Below are 25,652 nucleotides of genomic sequence, written 5' to 3' on the forward strand. Positions count from 1 at the left end.
GATTCCAGGCCTGTTTCTCTGTAGGTTGCCAGCCAGTTTAAGAGCAGTCTGCTGGGACTGACACTGATCTGAGGCCTGCTTCTCTGTAGGTTGCTAGACAGTTTAAGAGCAGTCTGCTGGGACTGACACTGATTCCAGGCCTGTTTCTCTGTAGGTTGCCAGCCAGTTTAAGAGCAGTCTGCTGGGACTGACACTGATCTGAGGCCTGCTTCTCTGTAGGTTGCCAGCCAGTTTAAGAGCAGTCTGCTGGTACTGACACTGATCTGAGGCCTGCTTCTCTGTAGGTTGCCAGCCAGTTTAAGAGCAGTCTGCTGGGACTGACACTGATTCCAGGCCTGTTTCTCTGTAGGTTGCCAGCCAGTTTAAGAGCAGTCTGCTGGGACTGACACTGATTCCAGGCCTGTTTCTCTGTAGGTTGCCAGCCAGTTTAAGAGCAGTCTGCTGGGACTGACACTGATTCCAGGCCTGTTTCTCTGTAGGTTGCCAGCCAGTTTAAGAGCAGTCTGCTGGGACTGACACTGATCTGAGGCCTGCTTCTCTGTAGGTTGCTAGCCAGTTTAAGAGCAGTCTGCTGGGACTGACACTGATTCCAGGCCTGCTTCTCTGTAGGTTGCCAGCCAGTTTAAGAGCAGTCTGCTGGGACTGACACTGATCTGAGGCCTGCTTCTCTGTAGGTTGCTAGCCAGTTTAAGAGCAGTCTGCTGGGACTGACACTGATTCCAGGCCTGTTTCTCTGTAGGTTGCCAGCCAGTTTAAGAGCAGTCTGCTGGGACTGACACTGATCTGAGGCCTGCTTCTCTGTAGGTTGCTAGCCAGTTTAAGAGCAGTCTGCTGGGACTGACACTGATTCCAGGCCTGCTTCTCTGTAGGTTGCCAGCCAGTTTAAGAGCAGTCTGCTGGGACTGACACTGATCTGAGGCCTGCTTCTCTGTAGGTTGCTAGCCAGTTTAAGAGCAGTCTGCTGGGACTGACACTGATTCCAGGCCTGTTTCTCTGTAGGTTGCTAGCCAGTTTAAGAGCAGTCTGCTGGGACTGACACTGATCTGAGGCCTGCTTCTCTGTAGGTTGCCAGCCAGTTTAAGAGCAGTCTGCTGGGACTGACACTGATTCCAGGCCTGTTTCTCTGTAGGTTGCCAGCCAGTTTAAGAGCAGTCTACTGGGACTGACACTCATTCCAGGCCTGTTTCTCTGTAGGTTGCTAGCCAGTTTAAGAGCAGTCTGCTGGGACTGACACTGATCTGAGGCCTGTTTCTCTGTAGGTTGCCAGCCAGTTTAAGAGCAGTCTGCTGGGACTGACACTGATTCCAGGTCTGCTTCTCTGTAGGTTGCTACCCAGTTTAAGAGCAGTCTGCTGGGACTGACACTGATTCCAGGCCTGCTTCTCTGTAGGTTGCCAGCCAGTTTAAGAGCAGTCTGCTGGGACTGACACTGGTTCCAGGCCTGTTTCTCTGTAGGTTGCCAGCCAGTTTAAGAGCAGTCTGCTGGGACTGACACTGATTCCAGGCCTGTTTCTCTGTAGGTTGCTAGCCAGTTTAAGAGCAGTCTGCTGGGACTGACACTGATCTGAGGCCTGCTTCTCTGTAGGTTGCTAGCCAGTTTAACCTGTTGAGGATCTTATCCCGATCTTATCCCGGTATTGGGATTCATTGTCATGTGACCATGGCGGGGAATTCAAAACTGCAAGAGTAATCATTTCAAAAAATCAAATAATCAACTATTTTCCTCCATTTGAAAGATATATCTTCTAAATCTAACCACGCTGTCCGATTTTCAGAGGCATTACGGAGAATGCATAAAGTTAGGTTATGTGAGGAGAGTACATTGACAATAGCTGCGTGTAATGTTTAGCCAATTCAAAGAAGGGCATCAACAGACAGAAAACTAGCTAGAATTATGCACTTACCTTTGACAATCTGCATCAGATGACACTCATAGGACATTATGTTATACAATACATGCATTTTTAGTTCCATCAAGTTCATATTTATATCCAAAAACAGCATTTACAGTCGCGGTGAAATTCAGAATTTTTTCCGGCTCGAATGCACCCAGTGAATCCAGCATTACAAATCACGGAATTACTATTCGAAAACATTGGTAAATTATAATATTGTCATTCAAAGAATAATATATTATCATCTCGTAATTGCTACCGAATGGCCAGATCTCAAAATAACTTTACTGGGAAATCACATTTTGCATAAACTGGGTACTATGCTAACAACAATAAGCTATATGCTAAGCTAAGCTAAGCTATACCGTTAGCATTAGCATCATCTAATATCGATAATAACATTCTAAATATCCCCTTACCTTTGATTATCTCCATCAGAAGGCGCTGCCAGAGATCCCAGGTCCAGAACAAATGTGGTTTCTTTTGACAAAGTTCATAATTTATGTCCAAATAGTTAGCGTTCAGTAGGCTCCCACAAAATGAGGTGGGCAGTGTAAAGTCACGTCGAAAAGCTAAAGAAAACCTAGTAAATAATCTATTTACGTTTGTTTAAACATGTCAAACGTTGTTCATCATTAATCTTTTGGTCCATTTTTAACGTGAAACATCAGTAAACATCAGTAATATTTTCACACAACCTATCAAGTGTCTAGAATAAACGATAATGACAAAGGCACTCTTCTCAGATTCATGCGCAGGCGCAAAAAATGAAGTGATGACGTGTCAACTTGTAAGCTTTCTTATTCGGTCTGTATTCATCACAGATGCTTCCAACAACTTTCTAAAGATCGTTGACATCTAGTGGAAGCAGTAGGAGTTGCGAACTGAATCCTTTCTCACTGTGGTATCTTTAAAACAATGACACTAAATAGTACAGTCACAAAATTCTCATTTTTTTTTTATCTATTTTTCACAGGTTTTTGCCTGCAATATGAGTTTTGTTATACTTACAGACACCATTCAAACTGTTTTAGAAAATTCAGAGTGTTTTCTATCCGAATGTGTTAATAATATGCATATCCTAGCTTCTGAGTTGGTGTAGGAGGCAGTTAAAAATTGCCACATATTTTTTTCAAAATTCTCAATACTGCCCCCGTGGCCCGTAGAGGTTAAGAGCAGTCTGCTGGGACTGACACTGATTCCAGGCCTGCTTCTCTGTAGGTTGCCAGCCAGTTTAAGAGCAGTCTGCTGGGACTGACACTGATTCCAGGCCTGTTTCTCTGTAGGTTGCTAGCCAGTTTAAGAGCAGTCTGCTGGGACGGACACTGATTCCAGGCCTGTTTCTCTGTAGGTTGCCAGCCAGTTTAAGAGCAGTCTGCTGGGACTGACACTGATTCCAGGCCTGTTTCTCTGTAGGTTGCTAGCCAGTTTAAGAGCAGTCTGCTGGGACTGACACTGATTCCAGACCTGTTTCTCTGTAGGTTTCCAGCCAGTTTAAGAGCAGTCTGCTGGGACTGACACTGATCTGAGGCCTGCTTCTCTGTAGGTTGCCAGACAGTTTAAGAGCAGTCTGCTGGGACTGACACTGATTCCAGGCCTGTTTCTCTGTAGGTTGCCAGCCAGTTTAAGAGCAGTCTGCTGGGACTGACACTGATCTGAGGCCTGCTTCTCTGTAGGTTGCCAGCCAGTTTAAGAGCAGTCTGCTGCGACTGACACTGATTCCAGGCCTGTTTCTCTGTAGGTTGCCAGCCAGTTTAAGAGCAGTCTGCTGGGACTGACACTGATCTGAGGACTGCTTCTCTGTAGGTTGCCAGCCAGTTTAAGAGCAGTCTGCTGGGACTGACACTGATTCCAGGCCTGTTTCTCTGTAGGTTGCCAGCCAGTTTAAGAGCAGTCTGCTGGGACTGACACTGATCTGAGGCCTGCTTCTCTGTAGGTTGCTAGACAGTTTAAGAGCAGTCTGCTGGGACTGACACTGATTCCAGGCCTGTTTCTCTGTAGGTTGCCAGCCAGTTTAAGAGCAGTCTGCTGGGACTGACACTGATCTGAGGCCTGCTTCTCTGTAGGTTGCCAGCCAGTTTAAGAGCAGTCTGCTGGGACTGACACTGATCTGAGGCCTGCTTCTCTGTAGGTTGCCAGCCAGTTTAAGAGCAGTCTGCTGGGACTGACACTGATTCCAGGCCTGTTTCTCTGTAGGTTGCCAGCCAGTTTAAGAGCAGTCTGCTGGGACTGACACTGATTCCAGGCCTGTTTCTCTGTAGGTTGCCAGCCAGTTTAAGAGCAGTCTGCTGGGACTGACACTGATTCCAGGCCTGTTTCTCTGTAGGTTGCCAGCCAGTTTAAGAGCAGTCTGCTGGGACTGACACTGATCTGAGGCCTGCTTCTCTGTAGGTTGCTAGCCAGTTTAAGAGCAGTCTGCTGGGACTGACACTGATTCCAGGCCTGCTTCTCTGTAGGTTGCCAGCCAGTTTAAGAGCAGTCTGCTGGGACTGACACTGATCTGAGGCCTGCTTCTCTGTAGGTTGCTAGTCAGTTTAAGAGCAGTCTGCTGGGACTGACACTGATTCCAGGCCTGTTTCTCTGTAGGTTGCCAGCCAGTTTAAGAGCAGTCTGCTGGGACTGACACTGATCTGAGGCCTGCTTCTCTGTAGGTTGCCAGCCAGTTTAAGAGCAGTCTGCTGGGACTGACACTGATTCCAGGCCTGTTTCTCTGTAGGTTGCCAGCCAGTTTAAGAGCAGTCTGCTGGGACTGACACTCATTCCAGGCCTGTTTCTCTGTAGGTTGCTAGCCAGTTTAAGAGCAGTCTGCTGGGACTGACACTGATCTGAGGCCTGTTTCTCTGTAGGTTGCCAGCCAGTTTAAGAGCAGTCTGCTGGGACTGACACTGATTCCAGGCCTGCTTCTCTGTAGGTTGCTAGCCAGTTTAAGAGCAGTCTGCTGGGACTGACACTGATTCCAGGCCTGCTTCTCTGTAGGTTGCCAGCCAGTTTAAGAGCAGTCTGCTGGGACTGACACTGGTTCCAGGCCTGTTTCTCTGTAGGTTGCCAGCCAGTTTAAGAGCAGTCTGCTGGGACTGACACTGATTCCAGGCCTGTTTCTCTGTAGGTTGCTAGCCAGTTTAAGAGCAGTCTGCTGGGACTGACACTGATCTGAGGCCTGCTTCTCTGTAGGTTGCCAGCCAGTTTAAGAGCAGTCTGCTGGGACTGACACTGATTCCAGGCCTGCTTCTCTGTAGGTTGCCAGCCAGTTTAAGAGCAGTCTGCTGGGACTGACACTGATTCCAGGCCTGTTTCTCTGTAGGTTGCTAGCCAGTTTAAGAGCAGTCTGCTGGGACGGACACTGATTCCAGGCCTGTTTCTCTGTAGGTTGCCAGCCAGTTTAAGAGCAGTCTGCTGGGACTGACACTGATTCCAGGCCTGTTTCTCTGTAGGTTGCTAGCCAGTTTAAGAGCAGTCTGCTGGGACTGACACTGATTCCAGACCTGTTTCTCTGTAGGTTTCCAGCCAGTTTAAGAGCAGTCTGCTGGGACTGACACTGATCTGAGGCCTGCTTCTCTGTAGGTTGCCAGACAGTTTAAGAGCAGTCTGCTGGGACTGACACTGATTCCAGGCCTGTTTCTCTGTAGGTTGCCAGCCAGTTTAAGAGCAGTCTGCAGGGACTGACACTGATCTGAGGCCTGCTTCTCTGTAGGTTGCCAGCCAGTTTAAGAGCAGTCTGCTGCGACTGACACTGATTCCAGGCCTGTTTCTCTGTAGGTTGCCAGCCAGTTTAAGAGCAGTCTGCTGGGACTGACACTGATCTGAGGACTGCTTCTCTGTAGGTTGCCAGCCAGTTTAAGAGCAGTCTGCTGGGACTGACACTGATTCCAGGCCTGTTTCTCTGTAGGTTGCCAGCCAGTTTAAGAGCAGTCTGCTGGGACTGACACTGATCTGAGGCCTGCTTCTCTGTAGGTTGCTAGACAGTTTAAGAGCAGTCTGCTGGGACTGACACTGATTCCAGGCCTGTTTCTCTGTAGGTTGCCAGCCAGTTTAAGAGCAGTCTGCTGGGACTGACACTGATCTGAGGCCTGCTTCTCTGTAGGTTGCCAGCCAGTTTAAGAGCAGTCTGCTGGTACTGACACTGATCTGAGGCCTGCTTCTCTGTAGGTTGCCAGCCAGTTTAAGAGCAGTCTGCTGGGACTGACACTGATTCCAGGCCTGTTTCTCTGTAGGTTGCCAGCCAGTTTAAGAGCAGTCTGCTGGGACTGACACTGATTCCAGGCCTGTTTCTCTGTAGGTTGCCAGCCAGTTTAAGAGCAGTCTGCTGGGACTGACACTGATTCCAGGCCTGTTTCTCTGTAGGTTGCCAGCCAGTTTAAGAGCAGTCTGCTGGGACTGACACTGATCTGAGGCCTGCTTCTCTGTAGGTTGCTAGCCAGTTTAAGAGCAGTCTGCTGGGACTGACACTGATTCCAGGCCTGCTTCTCTGTAGGTTGCCAGCCAGTTTAAGAGCAGTCTGCTGGGACTGACACTGATCTGAGGCCTGCTTCTCTGTAGGTTGCTAGCCAGTTTAAGAGCAGTCTGCTGGGACTGACACTGATTCCAGGCCTGTTTCTCTGTAGGTTGCCAGCCAGTTTAAGAGCAGTCTGCTGGGACTGACACTGATCTGAGGCCTGCTTCTCTGTAGGTTGCCAGCCAGTTTAAGAGCAGTCTGCTGGGACTGACACTGATTCCAGGCCTGTTTCTCTGTAGGTTGCCAGCCAGTTTAAGAGCAGTCTGCTGGGACTGACACTCATTCCAGGCCTGTTTCTCTGTAGGTTGCTAGCCAGTTTAAGAGCAGTCTGCTGGGACTGACACTGATCTGAGGCCTGTTTCTCTGTAGGTTGCCAGCCAGTTTAAGAGCAGTCTGCTGGGACTGACACTGATTCCAGGTCTGCTTCTCTGTAGGTTGCTAGCCAGTTTAAGAGCAGTCTGCTGGGACTGACACTGATTCCAGGCCTGCTTCTCTGTAGGTTGCCAGCCAGTTTAAGAGCAGTCTGCTGGGACTGACACTGGTTCCAGGCCTGTTTCTCTGTAGGTTGCCAGCCAGTTTAAGAGCAGTCTGCTGGGACTGACACTGATTCCAGGCCTGTTTCTCTGTAGGTTGCTAGCCAGTTTAAGAGCAGTCTGCTGGGACTGACACTGATCTGAGGCCTGCTTCTCTGTAGGTTGCTAGCCAGTTTAAGAGCAGTCTGCTGGGACTGACACTGATTCTAGGCCTGCTTCTCTGTAGGTTGCCAGCCAGTTTAAGAGCAGTCTGCTGGGACTGACACTGATTCCAGGCCTGTTTCTCTGTAGGTTGCTAGCCAGTTTAAGAGCAGTCTGCTGGGACGGACACTGATTCCAGGCCTGTTTCTCTGTAGGTTGCCAGCCAGTTTAAGAGCAGTCTGCTGGGACTGACACTCATTCCAGGCCTGTTTCTCTGTAGGTTGCCAGCCAGTTTAAGAGCAGTCTGCTGGGACTGACACTGATTCCAGGTCTGCTTCTCTGTAGGTTGCTAGCCAGTTTAAGAGCAGTCTGCTGGGACTGACACTGATTCCAGGCCTGCTTCTCTGTAGGTTGCCAGCCAGTTTAAGAGCAGTCTGCTGGGACTGACACTGGTTCCAGGCCTGTTTCTCTGTAGGTTGCCAGCCAGTTTAAGAGCAGTCTGCTGGGACTGACACTGATTCCAGGCCTTTTTCTCTGTAGGTTGCTAGCCAGTTTAAGAGCAGTCTGCTGGGACTGACACTGATCTGAGGCCTGCTTCTCTGTAGGTTGCTAGACAGTTTAAGAGCAGTCTGCTGGGACTGACACTGATTCCAGGCCTGCTTCTCTGTAGGTTGCCAGCCAGTTTAAGAGCAGTCTGCTGGGACTGACACTGATTCCAGGCCTGTTTCTCTGTAGGTTGCCAGCCAGTTTAAGAGCAGTCTGCTGGGACTGACACTGATTCCAGGCCTGTTTCTCTGTAGGTTGCTAGCCAGTTTAAGAGCAGTCTGCTGGGACTGACACTGATCTGAGGCCTGCTTCTCTGTAGGTTGCCAGCCAGTTTAAGAGCAGTCTGCTGGGACTGACACTGATCTGAGGCCTGCTTCTCTGTAGGTTGCCAGCCAGTTTAAGAGCAGTGTGCTGGGACTGACACTGATTCCAGGGCTGCTTCTCTGTAGGTTGCCAGCCAGTTTAAGAGCAGTCTGCTGGGACTGACACTGATTCCAGGCCTGTTTCTCTGTAGGTTGCCAGCCAGTTTAAGAGCAGTCTGCTGGGACTGACACTGATTCCAGGTCTGTTTCTCTGTAGGTTGCTAGCCAGTTTAAGAGCAGTCTGCTGGGACTGACACTGATCTGAGGCCTGCTTCTCTGTAGGTTGCTAGCCAGTTTAAGAGCAGTCTGCTGGGACTGACACTGATTCCAGGCCTGCTTCTCTGTAGGTTGCCAGCCAGTTTAAGAGCAGTCTGCTGGGACTGACACTGATTCCAGGCCTGTTTCTCTGTAGGTTGCTAGCCAGTTTAAGAGCAGTCTGCTGGGACGGACACTGATTCCAGGCCTGTTTCTCTGTAGGTTGCCAGCCAGTTTAAGAGCAGTCTGCTGGGACTGACACTCAATCCAGGCCTGTTTCTCTGTAGGTTGCCAGCCAGTTTAAGAGCAGTCTGCTGGGACTGACACTGATTCCAGGTCTGCTTCTCTGTAGGTTGCTAGCCAGTTTAAGAGCAGTCTGCTGGGACTGACACTGATTCCAGGCCTGCTTCTCTGTAGGTTGCCAGCCAGTTTAAGAGCAGTCTGCTGGGACTGACACTGGTTCCATGCCTGTTTCTCTGTAGGTTGCCAGCCAGTTTAAGAGCAGTCTGCTGGGACTGACACTGATTCCAGGCCTGTTTCTCTGTAGGTTGCTAGCCAGTTTAAGAGCAGTCTGCTGGGACTGACACTGATCTGAGGCCTGCTTCTCTGTAGGTTGCCAGCCAGTTTAAGAGCAGTCTGCTGGGACTGACACTGATTCCAGGCCTGCTTCTCTGTAGGTTGCCAGCCAGTTTAAGAGCAGTCTGCTGGGACTGACACTGATTCCAGGCCTGTTTCTCTGTAGGTTGCTAGCCGGTTTAAGAGCAGTCTGCTGGGACGGACACTGATTCCAGGCCTGTTTCTCTGTAGGTTGCCAGCCAGTTTAAGAGCAGTCTGCGGGGACTGACACTGATTCCAGGCCTGTTTCTCTGTAGGTTGCTAGCCAGTTTAAGAGCAGTCTGCTGGGACTGACACTGATTCCAGGCCTGTTTCTCTGTAGGTTGCCAGCCAGTTTAAGAGCAGTCTGCTGGGACTGACAGACATCCTCATGTCTAAGGAGCCCTGGTATGTGCGCTGCCTCAAATCCAACGAGTCCAAACAGCCAGGTGAGAGACCCTCTGACCTCCACCACATGCACCACATCATCACCAGCTGGTGGCACTTCCAAACGGCAAAACGGCAACCTGTCAACTGTGTTTATGAAGCGATTTCTTTTTCCCTCTGTCTTTCTCTCTTTTGTGTGCACGCGCGCACACACACACAACAGGGCAGTTTGACAACGTGCTGGTTCAGCACCAAGTCAAGTACCTGGGGCTGATGGAACACCTTAGGGTCAGACGGGCAGGTTTTGCATACCGATGCCGCTACGACGTTTTTCTGCAGAGGTAGGCCAACAGAACTTATTGCTTTAGCAGACCACATTGATTACTTTGTAGAGGGAGGAATTTCAGCCTATGATTTTGCCTTCACTTGAGCTGTTGATATAAGGGGCCTGGTCAAAATATTGCATCCACCTCCCAAACGTAAAAATAAATAAATTGCACACCATAAAATCCCTCATAGAATGAACTCGAAATAAGTCAGATGTTCAACATTGTGATGCCATATTTATTATATATATGCAACAAATTTTCCACCAACAGATGTCAGTGTCAATGCAGCACACAACCATTAAACAAAGCATACTGACTTCGGCAACTTCAATATCATGGTTTGCGTTAACACCACTATAGATAGACTATGTCAATCTTGACCAACAGAAAATCCATCCCTCCCTACCATGTAGGCCTACCCGGTATTGAATGTCATTGAACATTTTGGTGTTTTGTAACAGATGTCTCTTTCCATTCATCAAATGGCCGCTGCACAGTTTCGATTGATTGATTTTATGTCAGTAAAAAAAAAATTCAACTGTTGTGGCAATTACCACCAGGGACACCTGAAGTCAATTGTAACGAGTGCGCTGAGAGTCAGGAAGCAATAATACATGTTTTAATAAATACACAAAACCATAAACACGAAACAAACAACTCATCGACATGAAACAGAGTCAACAACACCTGAGGAAAGAACCAAGGGGAGTGACAGATATAGGGAAGATAATCAAGGAGGTGATGGAGTCCAGGTGAGTGTCATGAGGCGCTGGTGCGCTTGACGATGGTGACAGGTGTGCGGGATAATCAGCAGTCTGATGACCTAGAGGCCGGAGAGGGAGTATACGTGACATCAATCTTAAATTAATCATTGTTTATTAACAGCAAGCTGGAGAGGTCACAGTCAAACTTAGATGCATAAAATACCGGTCTGAAGTGAGCTCTGTCAGGGCAGTCCCGTTAGATCTCATATATACGTGTCTGGCACCGTCTCCTATCTTAATTTCTAGAATATATTCTGGGCATTATGCCAGATGGTCCTAAGTAGCTTTACCAAGCACAGGCAGGAACCAAGGATTATTTCTGAAAGACCAGATGAAAATGTTCAACGCTGTCTCTTCATATGATAAAAGTGACCGGGATTGCACAATAAAGTCGGGGATTTATTTCCATAGTGATCCTTATTTTCTGTAGCTAATTCTTAAGATGTTTGTGGCTGCTGTTGAACCATAATCAAAGTGACACTGGACTAGCGCACTTTTCAGAGTTGTTAGGGGGACTATAGCTAGGCTTCCATCCAATTGGCGATAAATTTCATGCGAATAATCTAAAATCTGCCCCCCAAAAAAATCCCATCAGAGTTGTTTCCATCAAATTGACTTGTTGCGGATAAAAGTATGTGCATAAATATGAAGCGCACATAAAAATCAATTTTGCAGTTAAATTCCCATGTACCGAATAAAAAATACAAGTTAAATGGGTTTCCATCGCATTTTCAACTCTAGGCATACTGATGGTTTTATCACAAAAAATGTTGCGTAAGTATAGCGAATGTTCCCACTCTGCTATTAGCATGTGTGTTCTAGCCAACAGCTTGCAGATACAGTGTGGGTTAACCTAGTACATGATGTGATTATTATGGACAAAAAATATTTGTATTTATCAAACGGCAGCCAAACATCAATCATCAGCCGCGTCCTCAGAGAATGCGCAGACCAGCTGGCTGGAGTGTTTCCGGACATATTCAATCTCACGCTATCCCAGTCTGTTGCCCCCACTTGCTTCAAGATGTCCACCATTTTCCTGTACCAAAGAAAGCAAAGGTAACTGAACTAAATGACTACCGCCCCGTAGCACTCACTTCTGTCATCATGAAGTGCTTTGAGAGGCTAGTTAAAGAGCATATCACCTCCACCTTACCCGACACCCTAGACCCACTGCAATTTGCATACCGCCTGAAAAGATCCATGGATGACGCAATCGCCATTGCACTGCACACTGCAGTATCCCATCTGGACAAGAGGAATACTTATGTAAGAATGCTGTTCATTGACTACAGCTCAGCCTTCAACAACATAGTACTCCAAGCTCATCATTAAGCTTGGGGACCTGGGTCTGAACCCCACCCTGTGCAACTGTGTCCTGGACTTCCTGACAGGCCGCCCCCAGGTGGTGAAGGTAGACAACAACACCTCCACTACGCTGATCCTCAACACAGGGGCCCCACAAGGGCGCATGCTAAGCCCTCTCCTGTACTCCCTGTTTACCCATGACTGCGTGGCCATGCACACCTCCAACTCAATCATCAAGTTTGTAGACGACACAACAGTGGTAGGCCTGATTACCAACAACAATGAGACAGCCTACAGGGAGGTGGTGAGGGCCCTGATCGAGTGGTGCCAGGAAAATAACCTTCCCTCAACGTCAACAAAATGAAGGCGCTGATCATGGACTTCAGGAGACAGCAGAGGGAGCACGCCCCCATCCACATTGACTGGGCCACAGTGAAGGTAAAAAGCTTCAAATTCCTTGGTGTGCACATCACTGACAATTTGAAATGGTCCACCCACACAGACAGTGTGGTGAAGAAGGGGGCTGAACAAGTTTGGCTTGGCCCCTAAGACCCTCACAAACTTTTACTGATGCACCATTGAGAGCATCCTGTCGGGCTCTATCACCGCCTGGTACAGCAATTGCACTGTCCGCAACCGCAGGGTTCTCCAGAGGGTGGTGCGGTCAGCCCAACGCATCACCGGGAGTACACTGCCTTCCCTTCAGGACATCTACAGCACCCAGTGTCAAAGGAAGGCCAAGAAGATCATCAGGGACCTCAGTCACCCGAGCCACGGCCCGCTATCATCCAGAAGGCGAGGTCAGTACAGGTGCATCAAAGCTGGGCCCGAGAGACTGAAAAACAGCTTCTATCTCAAGGCCATCAGACTGTTAAATAGCCATCACTACCCGGCCTCCACCCAGTCCCCTCTCATGAACTTAATCACTGTCTCTAGACGGCTACCACCCGGTTACTCATCCGTGCACCTTAGAGGCTGCTGCCCTATGTGCACAGACATGGGACACTGGTCACTTTAATAATGTTTACATACTGTTTTACCCATTTCATATGTATATACTGTATTCTAGTCAAGGCCATCCTATTCAACTATTGCTGTACATATACTATTCTATACATGTATTCTTCAGATATACTATATATTCTATCCACATGATGCCCATAATGTCTATGCATCCCATCACATAGGGTATACTGTGTATATATACTCCGGACTCCGACATTGCTCGTCCTAATATTTCTACATTTCTTCTATAACATGTGTATGTGACCAATACAATTTGATTTGATTGGATTTGATTCATGTCACCTGAACCCTCGATATTTATTGAAAGGAGCATCAAGCTCATCACCGTGCACTTTCACCACCTTGTGAAGTTCATCATAACTTCATTAATCTGTAGCCTAATAAACGACATGCTTTCCCATGATGTCGTGAAATGTTTAATCCTACATGTACACTCTTAGAAAAAGGATTCCAAAAGGGTTATTCGGCTGTCCCTATAGAAGAACCCTTTTTGATTCCTGAGAGAACCCTTTCTGATTTCATGTAGAACCCTTTTGGGTTCCATGTAGAACCCTCTGTGGAAAGGGTCCTACATGGAACTCAAAATGGTTCTAGCTGGAACCAAAAGGGTTCCACCTGGAACCAAAAAGGGTTCTTCTAAAGGGTTCTCCTATGGGGACAGCCGAAGAACCCTTTTAGGTTCAAGATAGCACCTTTTTTTTCCTAAGAGTGTACTTTACTCGCATAAAAATGTTGGATGGAACCTGATTAATGTGAAGCCATTTTGAGGATGCTGGAATGATATTTTGGACAAACGTGTGCATGCCTATGGGAGACTTTTGAAGTAGCCTAATCCTTAATCAGATGAAAACATTTTGAATGTTTATTCCACATATAAAAGGTAATACATTTTAAAAGTTCAATTATACTGTAAATATTTAGGCTATATTAAAGCGTTAGGCCATTCCTCGCGCACCTAGAGCCTATGTTGCCACACGCAACAGACAGCGCATCAGGATCAGAATGAAAAACACAGCGACTGGCCTGCTACTGTGTCTTTCTAAACCTTATAAACTGTCGAGAGTAGATCCACAACTGATCCAAATGGAATGAAACATTCAAGTCAATGCCTTTTGTCAAGTTAAATTTTCACTGCAGCCTAGAGTAGAATTTTGTACACTTGAAAACAATAATAAATTTATTCATTGCATTGTGGTGTAGGCTAGTCTAGGTAGGATAATTGTATTGTCCCTCAACAGGATCTACAGGGGAGCTTTCTGAGCTGCGTGTCTCAAGTCATCACTGTTCTTTCATGCACAGTAATGCAGCTGGCCTCTACACTGCCTATCAGCTATTCCTATTTGTTATTGTGGATTCATATTGAAGATTGATGCTGCTTTGAATGCTTTTATATGTGGTATGATTGCTAGTTAGCCGATTGCATATCTTGACAAACGACACACCTAAAACTACATATGTCACTATGACAGTTAGACTGGAAGACTAAAACTGATCTGTGGTATAGTAAAGGTTAGTGTGTAGAGATAGTGTGTAGAGAAGTGTAGTGCATAAGGGAAGTACCAAAACACATTGATATGGTGGAGGCATATGCAAGCAGATAAGGAAATGTGACTATGTGTAAGAAATTGTAAACGGAAAATGATATAGTAAAACCTGCAAATGACTGAATGCAAACGTAAGGAAAGAAATGCACTACCCTCCCCTGTGCCCAATAAAAAACCCACATAACACTCCCCAAAGTAAAAAAAAGTTTGACAACCCTCCCCTATTTTTTTACATTTCTATCTGTCCATTGTTATTTCTTTTTTATTGTGTTCCCTTGGAGAAATGTGTCTTGTGTCTCAACACAAACAAGCGCAGGTACTACATTCAGTACAACATACTGTAGAGCATTAGGCCTACATCTATCTAGGTCTTGGACATTTAGGTGATGTGTGATCCACCTCCAGATACAAGCCCCTATGCCCAGCCACCTGGCCCTATTGGAGAGGAGTGGCTGCAGAAGGAGTGGAAGTGCTGGTGCAGCACCTAGGTTACCTGCCAGATGAGTACAAAATGGGCAGGTGAGAGCAGCTAACCAGTGTGGGCAACTCATTTCTCCTTGACTAAATTGGTTCATACAAACCTCTGTTACCTTTCCATTTCACTGTAGAACCAAGATATTTATCCGCCACCCCAGGACACTTTTTGCCACAGAGGATGCCTTTGAGGCCTGCAAACATTTACTTGGTAAGGACAGGAAAACTAAGATAAATCAAGAGGTTTTATTGATTTGCATAGAGATTGTAATATTACTCATTGATATTACAGCATCAAGGATTCAGGCCCAGTACAAGGGATACTGGCAAAAAGGACAATTCAGAAGACAGAAAGAAGCCGGTAAGTGACTGCTAAGCTACATGATGTGGTCCTCTGTAGCCATTGTTGAGGAAGCTACTCTGAAAATATAGTTTACCAAGCTACCAATTACTTCACACAAGAAGACGTTAAGATACACTAAAGCTACCCTTAAACGGCAATTCCGCCACATTTCAACCTCATATTCATCATCTCCAGCACCAAACCAGTCTCTACATATGTTAAATCAGTGCATTTCTATGATCTGTGGTAAAAAAATATAAGAAGGATTAAAAGTAAAAAACAGGGATTTTCAAAAGCTGCAATGCGTTTCAAGCCAAAGGGAGGGTTTTTTCTTGCTCCTCACATCACTGCGAATCTCATAGTGTTTTAAAAGAACTGTTCATCTTTAATGATGTTATCAGGTAGAACTTTTTAACTTTATAACTTCTACAAAATGTAGAAATGTGTCGTTTTGAAAATAGTGTTGACACTGGTATTGTGCTGGAGGTAATGAAAATGAGGTTGAAAAGTGGTGGAGTTGCGCTTTAAGAAAAAGGTTGAAAAAGTCGTTCACTACATACTCCATCGTGATAAATTATATATCATAGACTACAAATCGGAAGAACAGATTCATTTAGGTTCATATGTTAACAGAGGGGTTAACATGGCAAAAAGGTAATTGACTACTGTAAAGATTACCTAGATTTGAATTAGGTACAAGTACCACTAAGCTACTGTAAAATGTAGTTAAATTACTAGTTGAACTACAGGTAGTAAGTTCACTATTCCCAAACACTTCCTGTAGCTCAGTTGGTAGAGCATGGTGCTTGAAACACCAGTATAGTGGGTTTGATTCCCAGGACCACCCACATGTAAAAAAAAAAAAAATTTAAATGGATGCATGCATGACTGTAAGTTACTTTGAATAAAAGTGTCTGCTAAATGGCATATATTTATTCAATATACACTGAACAAAAATATAAACGCGACATGTAAAGCGTTGGTCCCATGTTTCATGAGCTGAAATAAAAGATCCCAAAAATTGTCCATATGCACAAAAAGCTTATTTCTCTCAGATTTTGTGCACAAATTTGTTTACATTACTGTTGGTGAGCATTTCTCCTTTGCCAAGATAATACATCCACCTGACAGGTGTGGCATATCAAGAAGCTGATTAAACAGCCTGATCATTACACAGGTGCACCTTGTGCTGGGGAGAATAAAAGGCCACTCTAAAATATGCAGTTTTGTCACACAACACAATGCCACAGATGTCTCAAGTTTTGAGGGAGTGTGCAGTTGGCATGCTGATTGCAGGAATGTCCACCAGAGCTGTTGCCAGAGAACTGAATCTTAATTTCTCTACCGTAAGCCCCCTCCAATGTTGTTTTAGAGAATTTGGCAGTACGTTCAACCAGCCTCACGACCGCAGACCAAGTGTATGGCGTCGTGTGGGCGAGCGGTTTGCTGATGTCAACGTTGTGAACAGAGTGCCCCATGGTGGCGGTGGGGTTATGGTATGGGCAGGCATAAGCTACGGACACCGAACACAATTGCATTTTATCAATGGCAATTTGAATTCACAGAGATACCGTGACGAGATCCTGAGGCCCATTGTCATGCCATTCATCCGACGCCATCACCTCATGTTTCAGCATGATAATGCACAGACTCATGTCGTAAGGATCTGTACACAATTCCTAGAAGTTGAAATGTCCCAGTTCTTCCATGGCCTGAATACTCACCAGACATGTCACTCATTGAGCATGTTTGGGATGCTCTGTATCGACGTGTACGACAGCGTGTTCCAGTTCCAGCCAATATCCTGCAACTTCGCACAGCCATATTGAAGAGAAGTGGGACAACATTCCACAGGCCACAATCAACAGCCTGATCAACTCTATGCGAAGGAGATGTGTCATGCTGCATGAGGCAAATGGTGATCACACCAGATACTGACTGGTTTTCTGATCCACCCCCCTACCTTTTTATTTTAAGGTATCTGCGACCAACAGATGCATATCTGTATTCACAGTCATGTGAAATCCATAGATTAGGGCCAAATGAATTTATTTCAATTGACTGATTTCCTTATATGAACTGTAACTCAGTAAAATCTTTTCAATTGTTGCCATGTAGAGTTTATATTTTTGTTCAGTATATTATGACGTGTGTAACATGACATAGGATAAATGGTACATTTTTGGAGAGCAGGAACATTGTAGACAAGCTATATATTAATTTCACTGGCCATGCAAACAGAATGAAGTAGCCTGAACTAAAACTAAATATACAGAGACATTCAATAAGTTCACCGTTCTCTCCATTTTTAATAAAATACCTGTTGTGTAATGTGATCCTTAGCCACCAAGATTGAGACTTGCTGGAGAGGAGTACAAGCCAGGAAAGAGAAAGGGAGGAGACAATGGGCTGTCAAGGTCATCAAGAAGTAAGATGGAGGACAAGATTATATCTTCGTGCTCTAACACTACAATGTTGATCCATCAACCAAAATGACAACATCATTTATACTCTAGACTAGAGTTTATGTCATAGTGGATTGAAGCCTATTATTTACAGCACAGTCCCGGAAGGCAGAGGGCAGTGTTACAAATACATGATCAATTTGATCATTTTCTATCCCAGGTTTATTAAAGGATACATGGCCAGAGGGGAGGCAAAGACCACCGATAACTCAGAATACCTGGCCTTTGTCAGACAGAACTACCTAAACAGGCTGAAAGACAATCTCCCCAAAATGGTTCTGGATAAAACCAGCTGGCTAACCCCTCCACCGGTATTGACGGAGGTATGTATTGACATTGGAATTAAATTACATTGAATTGAGGATGGCTGTTTTGCTTAAAGGGGAAGCTCAGTGAAACATGGCTGTTGAACTGTGCTTGCTCTACTTGTACAGACCTCAGAGATCCTGCGTCAGCTCAACATGCGTCTCATGGTGAGGAAGTATATCAGAGGTATCACTGCACAACAGAAAGCACAGGTAAAACCAGAATTACTCCTTCATTTTCCATTTTAACCCAATGAGTCCCACCATCACGCCGGTCTTGAATTAGGACCAGAAGTTGAAAGAATACTGAAATATCCTACTCAAGTAGATGTACTGTTACTATGTATAATGACATTTTACTCAAGTAGAAGTAAAACTGCTGGTGTGCGACACCGTGGGTTAGCTAAATGACTAGCTTGCTAGTTAGCGACATCGCGTGCTAGCTATCACACGGTGTGGCTCCGGCCTGCGGTATACCGGACTAGCTGGCTAAACTAACACACGGTGTCCGTCTGCCGAACACCTGCCGTCGTTAACAGAACTGCAGGAAAACAGTGCCCGACAGGCGGGGACGAAGGTCACTGTATACCGGTGCACGGCTAGCTAGCTACCGTTGTTACCCCCGCCCTTTCTTCTGTGGGGTTTATCGGCGGCTGCCATACAACATTATTGTGCATTAACGCCACCTACTGTACTGGAGCGCCCTCCGCCTCCCATCTGTCCTAGCGTAAAAATGTACCAATAGAAGTATGAAGAGGGGTTCCTGCAGATGCAGGAATGTCGACATGCAGGAACCGCCCGAATCGCAGGCCGCAATTGCACCCTTCTCAACCTGGGGAGTGCCAGGGCACACTGGACATACCGAAAATATTTGATGTCAAATTAGCTCTAAAGGCAACAACAGAACCTCATGGAAATGCAACAAATAACAATTAACCAAACACGGTGTGCGTCTGTGACTCTAGTGACGAGGGGAGCAGGGAGGCGGAGAGAGAGATATCAACCAAGTCGACTTGCACTGGTAGATTAAAGGGCTCTCCACAGTGATTTCACAGTCTTTTTATTTTTATTTATCATTATTTAACTAGGCAAGTCAGTTAAGAACAAATTCTTATTTACAATGACGGCCTACCAGAAGGCAAAAGGCCTCCTGTGGGACGGTGGCTGGGATATTATTATATATATTTTTTAAATATAGGACAAAACACACATCACGACAAGAGAGACAACACAACACTATATAAAGAGAGACCTAAGACAACAACGTAGCAAGGCAGCAACACATGACAACACAGCATTGTAGCAACACAACATGATAACAACATGGTAGAAACACAACAGACAATAGCACAGAGGGCAAGAATGTAGAGACAACAATACATCACGCAAAGCAGCCACAACTGTCAGTACAAGTGTCCATGATTGAGTCTTTGAATGAAGAGATTGAGATAAAACTGTCCAGTTTGAGTGTTTGTTGCAGCTCGTTCCAGTCGCTAGCTGCAGCAAACTGAAAAGACGAGTTGCCCAGGGATGTGTGTGCTTTGGGGACATTTAACATAATGTGACTGGCAGAACGGGTGTTGTATGTGGAGGATGAGGGCTGCAGTAGATATCTCAGATAGGGGGGAGTGAGGCCTAAGAGGGTTTTATAAATAAGCATCAACCAGTGGGTCTTGCGACGGGTATACAGAGATGACCATTTTACAGAGGAGAATAGAGTGCAGTGATGTGTCCTATAAGGAGCTTTGGTGGCAAATCTGATGGCAGAATGATAGAGAACATATAGCCGCTCGAGAGCACCCTGACCTGCCGATCTATAAATTGTCTCCGTAATTTAGCATGGGTAGGATGGTCATCTGAATCAGGGTTAGTTTGGCAGCTGGATTGAAAGAGGAGCGAATGCGATAGAGGAAATCGATTTAACTTTAGCCTGCAGATTTGATATGTGCTGAGAGAAGGACAGTGCACCGTCTAGCCATACTCCCATGTACTTGTATGAGGTGACTACCTCAAGCTCTAAGCCCTCAGAGGTAGTAATCACACCTGTGGGGAGAGGGGCATTCTTCTTACCAAACCACATGACTTTAATTTTGGAGGTGTTCAGAACAACGTTAAGGGTAGAGAAAGCTTGTTGGACACTAAGACAGCTTTGTTGTAGAGCGTTTAACACAAAATCCAGGGAGTGGCCAGCTGAGTATAAGACTGTATCATCTGCATATAAATGGATGAGAGAGCTTCCTACTGCCTGAGCTATGTTGTTGATGTAAATTGAGAAGATCGTGGGGCCTAGGATCGAGCCTTGGTGACAGACAGTGGCTGAGACAGCAGATTTTCTGATTTTATACACTGCACTCTTTGAGAGAATTAGTTAGCAAACCAGGCCAAAGACCCCTCAGAGACACCAATACTCCTTAGCCGACCCACAAGAATGGAATGGTCTACCGTATCAAAAGCTTTGGTCAAGTCAATAAAAATAGCAGCACAACATTGCTTAGAATCAAGGGCAATGGTGACATCATTGAGGACCTTTAAGGTTCCAGTGACACATCCATAACCTGAGCGCAAACCAGAGTGCATACCAGAGAGAATACTATAGACATCAATAAAGCCAGTCAGTTGATTATTGACATGTTTTTCCAACACTTTTGATAGACAGGGCAAAATAGAAATAGGCCTATAATGCAATTGCCAAATGCAATTCTTGAGGTGGAGTAACTTTGCAAGATCACTGTCGAATTAGGGGCTGAACCTGTTTTTAGTTCTAATTTTCTTTATGGGGGCATGTTTGTTAACAATACCACTGAAAATATCAAAAAAGAAGGTCCAAGCGTCTTCAACAGAGGGAATCAAGCTGATTCTATATCATTTTACAGAGGCCAGTTCATGAAGGAAGGCTTGCTCATTAAAGTTTTTTAGCAAGCGTCTATGACAAATCAGGACAGATCATTTCACTGAGCAGCCATTACGAACACAGGCTGTAAAACAGTGATCACTAAGGTCATTACTGAAAACACCAGACTGATACCTGTCAGGATTATTGGTGAGGATAACATCTTGGAGAGCAGTCTTTTCTGGATGTTTGGAGTCATACCTTGTGGGATTGGTAATAATCTAACAAAGATTTAGGGAGTCCCATTGTTTTAGGACTTGGTCAGGTGGATTTAAGTATGTCCCAGTTCAGGTCACCTAGCAGGACAAATTCAGACTTGGTGTAAGGGGCCAGGAGAGAGCTTAGGGCAGATAGGGTACAGGCCGGTGCTGATGAAGGACGATAGCACCCAGCAACATTCAACAAATAGCTATTTGAAAGTTTAATGCTTAGAATCAAATTGTTTGGGGATAGACTTCGTGGAGACAACCGAGCACTGAAGGTGATCCTTGGTAAAGATTGCCACTCCCCCACCTTTGGAAGATCTGTCTTGCCGAAAAAGGTTATAACCAGAAAGGTTAACATCAGTATTCAAAACACTCTTCCTTAACTACGTCTCAGTAATGACCGACACATCTGGACTGGAGCTGTGAACCCACACTTTCAATTGATCCATTTTAGGTAATAAGCTTCTAGTGTTAACGTGCAGAAAACCCAGGCTTTTACGAGAGCAGAAATCAGTGAAGCAGATATCAGAACACAAGTCAGAATTGGGGCTTGCAACAGTAGATGGGCCAGGGTGTACATGCACATTTCCAGATATCATCAGCAGTAATACAATCAAGGCACGGCAGAAGACAGGGAGAGCTCTGCAGTGCTGATTTATGACATCTGAATGTGCATTAGATGGCAACAAGATCATATTGTACAGCAATTTCATCAGGTAACATGAATACAAAGCCGGCGAGAGGTGGTTAGAATAGGACCTATGGAGTGTTCCAAAACTTCTGCTGCACAAAAGTACATAGAACTACAGAGCTATACAAACGAAGCTCCATTGGATCTGTCACGGATCCGTTGACTGCGTGGAGCCCTTAATTTATGGTTAGATATTTATAATCTCATCTGAGGAGATAGTACCTGTCTTGACCACATCAAACCAAAATAAGCTAGTTACACTAGCTAGCCAGCTAGCTAATGTTAGCTAGGCTAATTGAGACTAGCTACATAACTTTAACTGTGTGCTAACTCCACTCCATTCAGATTATTAAGTAGCAGCCCACTGTTGGCTCTTGGTGTTGTAGCCGTTACTTCTCATTTAACTTTTAGTTCTGTTATTATAATTCCATCTTCCATTGACTAGCCGAGATATCTAATAAATTGCCACATGGAGGCTCTAGCTCTATAGACGGATTAGCTGACAACATCACGAAAACAATGCTTCAATGGGGTTGAAGTCCTGTGTTGTTGTGATTCTGGATGGCCAGATAGCTAGCAACAATGACAAGAAGTGTCATGTCCTAACCAGCAGAGGGAGTAATTGTATTAGTTTTGGTCAGGGCGTGGCAGAGGGTTTGTGTTGTGTATGCATTTCTATGTTCTGTCTAGTTTAGTTTTCTATGTTTAGGATTGGGTGTTGGACTCTCAATTGGAGGCAGGTGTTTCTAGTTGCCTCTGATTGAGAGTCCTATATAGAGGTGTGTGTTTGGTTTAGTTGGGTTGTGGGTAGTTGTATTTGCACTGCTGTTGTCAAGCCTGCAAATCTGTTAGCTGTCGTTTTGTTTCTTGTTTTTCCCGTTACTCACTTTAAATAATAAATTAAAGTATGAGTATTCTGGTACCCGCTGCGCCTTGGTCTCATCTCTTCGACGCTTGTGACAAGAAGTTGCCATGTGGGGAATCGAAGGTGGATAGTTTCAGTTAGATTTGATCTTGTTCTTGATACCATGTCTTGTTTTGAGGTGTTTCGACACGTTTACGCTAATATTACTAAAATTAGCTAGGTAGCTAACCAACAACTGTAACAATGTACAGTACCAGTCAAAAGTTTGGACACACCTACTCATTCAAGGATTTTTCTTTATTTTTACTATTTTCTACATTGTAGAATAATAGTGAAGACATCAAAACTATGAAATAACACATATGGAATGATGTAGTAACCAAAAAAGTGTTAAGAAAATCTAAATATATTTTATATTTGAGATTCTTCAAAGTAGCCACTCTTTGCCTTGATGACAGCTTTGCACACTCTTTTTTGTCTGTTTTGCATATTATTTTGGCATTAATACGTGTCATATCAGTTTACAAACAATGTTAAATAATATATATCATTCAGTTAATAAAGCTGCATACACACGTATTCTCTTTTTTGTTTTCTTGAGTAAGGCAGCTCCGAAATGCAGGTGTTTCAGCCAAGCTCAGTGCTTTCTGTGGTGGTGGGGCGAGCCAGCAGAAAATAGGAGCATTGCATCGTGATTGGCTCAGTGTTCTGTCACTCATGGAGACAAACTTGGCGATGACGTACTAAGTGCTTAGTAAGTGTAGACATCCAAAATTACAGCCCTTTGGGTCCTGCAATAGAGTTATATTTCAAGTGCCCTTTCAAAAAGGCTCAAGGTCATTGGCCACAGATAAAATGACGTCAAATCCCGTTATATGTACAGTAGCTTTGATTGGACTGATCATGTCAACATATTACTTTCAAAATCTTAGCTAGCAGTCATCATCATGAATCAAGTCGACAATCTACTGGCAAATCCTTTTTAATCCTTGTCATATGAAGAGAAATAATGATGAGAAATTATAGATAAAATGCATCAGTGCTCATTGGCCATAAAGATTACACAAGAAGTTGGAAATCATAAATTCAACAATGAGTCGTTTGGAAGGAATCAGTGGCAACTGCAAGCATTGCAATGCAACCACTAACTTTAGCCTGCTATTCAATGGAGTGGCTCTGTGTTTTCCCCCCCGAGTTCTCACCATAAATCCAGAGAATGCCAGACTTTGATGACAAAGTTTGATGACAACATTTTCCCACAAAGGACCGCCACGCCACCTTCACAAGGTGAGTCCAAAAATGTCTTGTATGCTGCTGCATAAATGATGTAATATGCAATGGACATATGTATACTGTAGCTAAGAAAGTAATACTAAGTGTATGTTGTGTAGTAAGCTGTTAGTAGCCCATGTGCCTCACCCTAATAATTTGTCTATTTTCACCAACGCGGTATTGTAAACACATCGTTCGTGGCCGTTGTGTGCTTGTTTGCCAACTTTTTTTGTAAAGTTTTGACAGTGCTACTGATAGTGGTGGTGGCGCTTGGCTTGCACGTGCAAATTCAGCCCACACAACATTCTATAGTAGAATTGTGTTATTTGACGTGTCAAATTAAAAGCTTATTTAATGTGTCATATAGTGTTATATGACGTGTATCTTTTTTGACACACAAAGACCCAAATGGTGTTGAATGTGCCTCACCCTAATAATTTGGTCTATTTTCACCTACTGTTCTAACTTGGTTGTGCACATGTAGCCTATAACCTGTTTTAGATAAATGCAATCATCGAATATTGTAAAAGCTTTAATTGTCTGTTTATATGCCACCTTTATTAATCTTATAGTTCTGACTTGTTGTACAGGGAGTACACTGTAAAAACGGCCCATGTTCTGAATTCTGTCGCTGTACATTTCAAAAGTGCTGAACAAATAGTTATATTGACTACATACGTGGTCGTTTGCTCATTGTCTTTATCGAAATAACAGATTGCCTCTTATCCGCTTGTCGTCCCCTTATGCCATAGTTTGTACATCTCAATTGTCAGTAGAAACCACATTTGTTAAAGCAAGTCAGCCATATCAGCTATGTTTTTTTAAAAGGCAGTAAATGAGGCTGAATGAACTGTTTCGCTGCCAGACAAGGCTCCGCTGAAAGCCAGGTTGTCACGTCCTGGCCAGTATAAGGTTAATTGTTTTTGTAGTTTGGTCAGGGCGTGGCAGAGGGTATTTGTTTTATGTGGTTCAGGGTGGTGTGTTTTGTTAAAAGGGTGGTTGATTTAGTAATTCCGGGTTTTGGTTTATGTTTAAGTATTTCTATGTGGAGTCTAGTGAGTGTATGTCTATGTTTGGTTAATTGGGGTTGGGACTCTCAGTTGAAGGCAGGTGTTGTCTATCTGCCTTTGATTGAGAGTCCCATATAGTAGGGTGTGTTTGTGTTTGGTATTTGTGGGTGAATGTTCTGTGTTCAGCCTTATGCTTTACCAGACTGTTTGTTGTTCGTTCGTTCGTGGTTTTCATTTGTTTGTTATTTTTTGTACGTTCATTTTTGGAAGTTAATAAAAATCAAGATGAGCATACTGCGTTTTGGTCCTCCTTCACCGACGACAACCGTGACAGAATCACCCACCACTCAAGGACCAAGCAGCAGAGGAAGGAGCAGACGGATTTCGAGTTGGACTGGCGGGAGAAGTGGACTTGGGGGGAAATTCTGGACGGGGCCGGACCTTGGCATCAGGCTGGGGATTATCGCCGCCCGCAGTGGGAAATTGAGGCAGCCAAGGCAGAGAGGCGGTGGTACGAGGCCATAGACGCGCTGAGGGAGAAGCACGAGAGGCACCCCCAAGAATTTTTTTGGGGGGGGCACACGGGTAGTTTGGCTAGGCGTAGGAAGAGCCGGAAGCCAGCTACCCGTGGTTATATGGAGGAGCGTATGGGGTGGAGAGCGCTATGTTTCGCTGAGAAGCGCACTATCTCACCCATACGCACGCACAGTCCGGTGCGAGTTATTCCAGCCCCTCGCAGGTGCCGTGCTAGAGCGGGCATCCAGCCTGGTAGGAGGATGCCTGCGCAGCGCATCTGGTTGCCGGTACGCCTCCGAGGACCAGGCTACCCAACTCCCGCTCTACGCACGGCTACCATCAGGCCCCTGCACAGCCCAGTCTGCCCTGTACGAGCACCCCGCTCGTACAGGGCTACTAGTTCCATCCAGCCAAGGCGGGTTGTGCAGGAGGTAAGATCT

The 25,652-nt window shown here is 45.2% G+C and overlaps 1 protein-coding gene across 1 annotated transcript in view; it reads left to right on the top strand.

The window, feature by feature from the left end:
* The window catches only part of LOC115199803 (unconventional myosin-Ih-like), a 61,448-nt gene that overhangs the window by 27,398 nt on the left and 8,398 nt on the right, over positions 1-25,652 (top strand). Inside the window, exons 17-24 of the mRNA XM_029762251.1 lie at positions 9,161-9,266; positions 9,428-9,545; positions 14,581-14,694; positions 14,784-14,860; positions 14,942-15,010; positions 17,336-17,420; positions 17,618-17,780; positions 17,892-17,975. Of these exons, the coding sequence (XP_029618111.1) occupies positions 9,161-9,266; positions 9,428-9,545; positions 14,581-14,694; positions 14,784-14,860; positions 14,942-15,010; positions 17,336-17,420; positions 17,618-17,780; positions 17,892-17,975 (816 nt within the window). The remainder of the gene's footprint in view (positions 1-9,160; positions 9,267-9,427; positions 9,546-14,580; positions 14,695-14,783; positions 14,861-14,941; positions 15,011-17,335; positions 17,421-17,617; positions 17,781-17,891; positions 17,976-25,652) is intronic.

This window comes from Salmo trutta, chromosome 9, assembly GCF_901001165.1.
Source record: "Salmo trutta chromosome 9, fSalTru1.1, whole genome shotgun sequence".
In the NCBI taxonomy this organism is placed as follows: Eukaryota; Metazoa; Chordata; class Actinopteri; order Salmoniformes; family Salmonidae; genus Salmo; species Salmo trutta.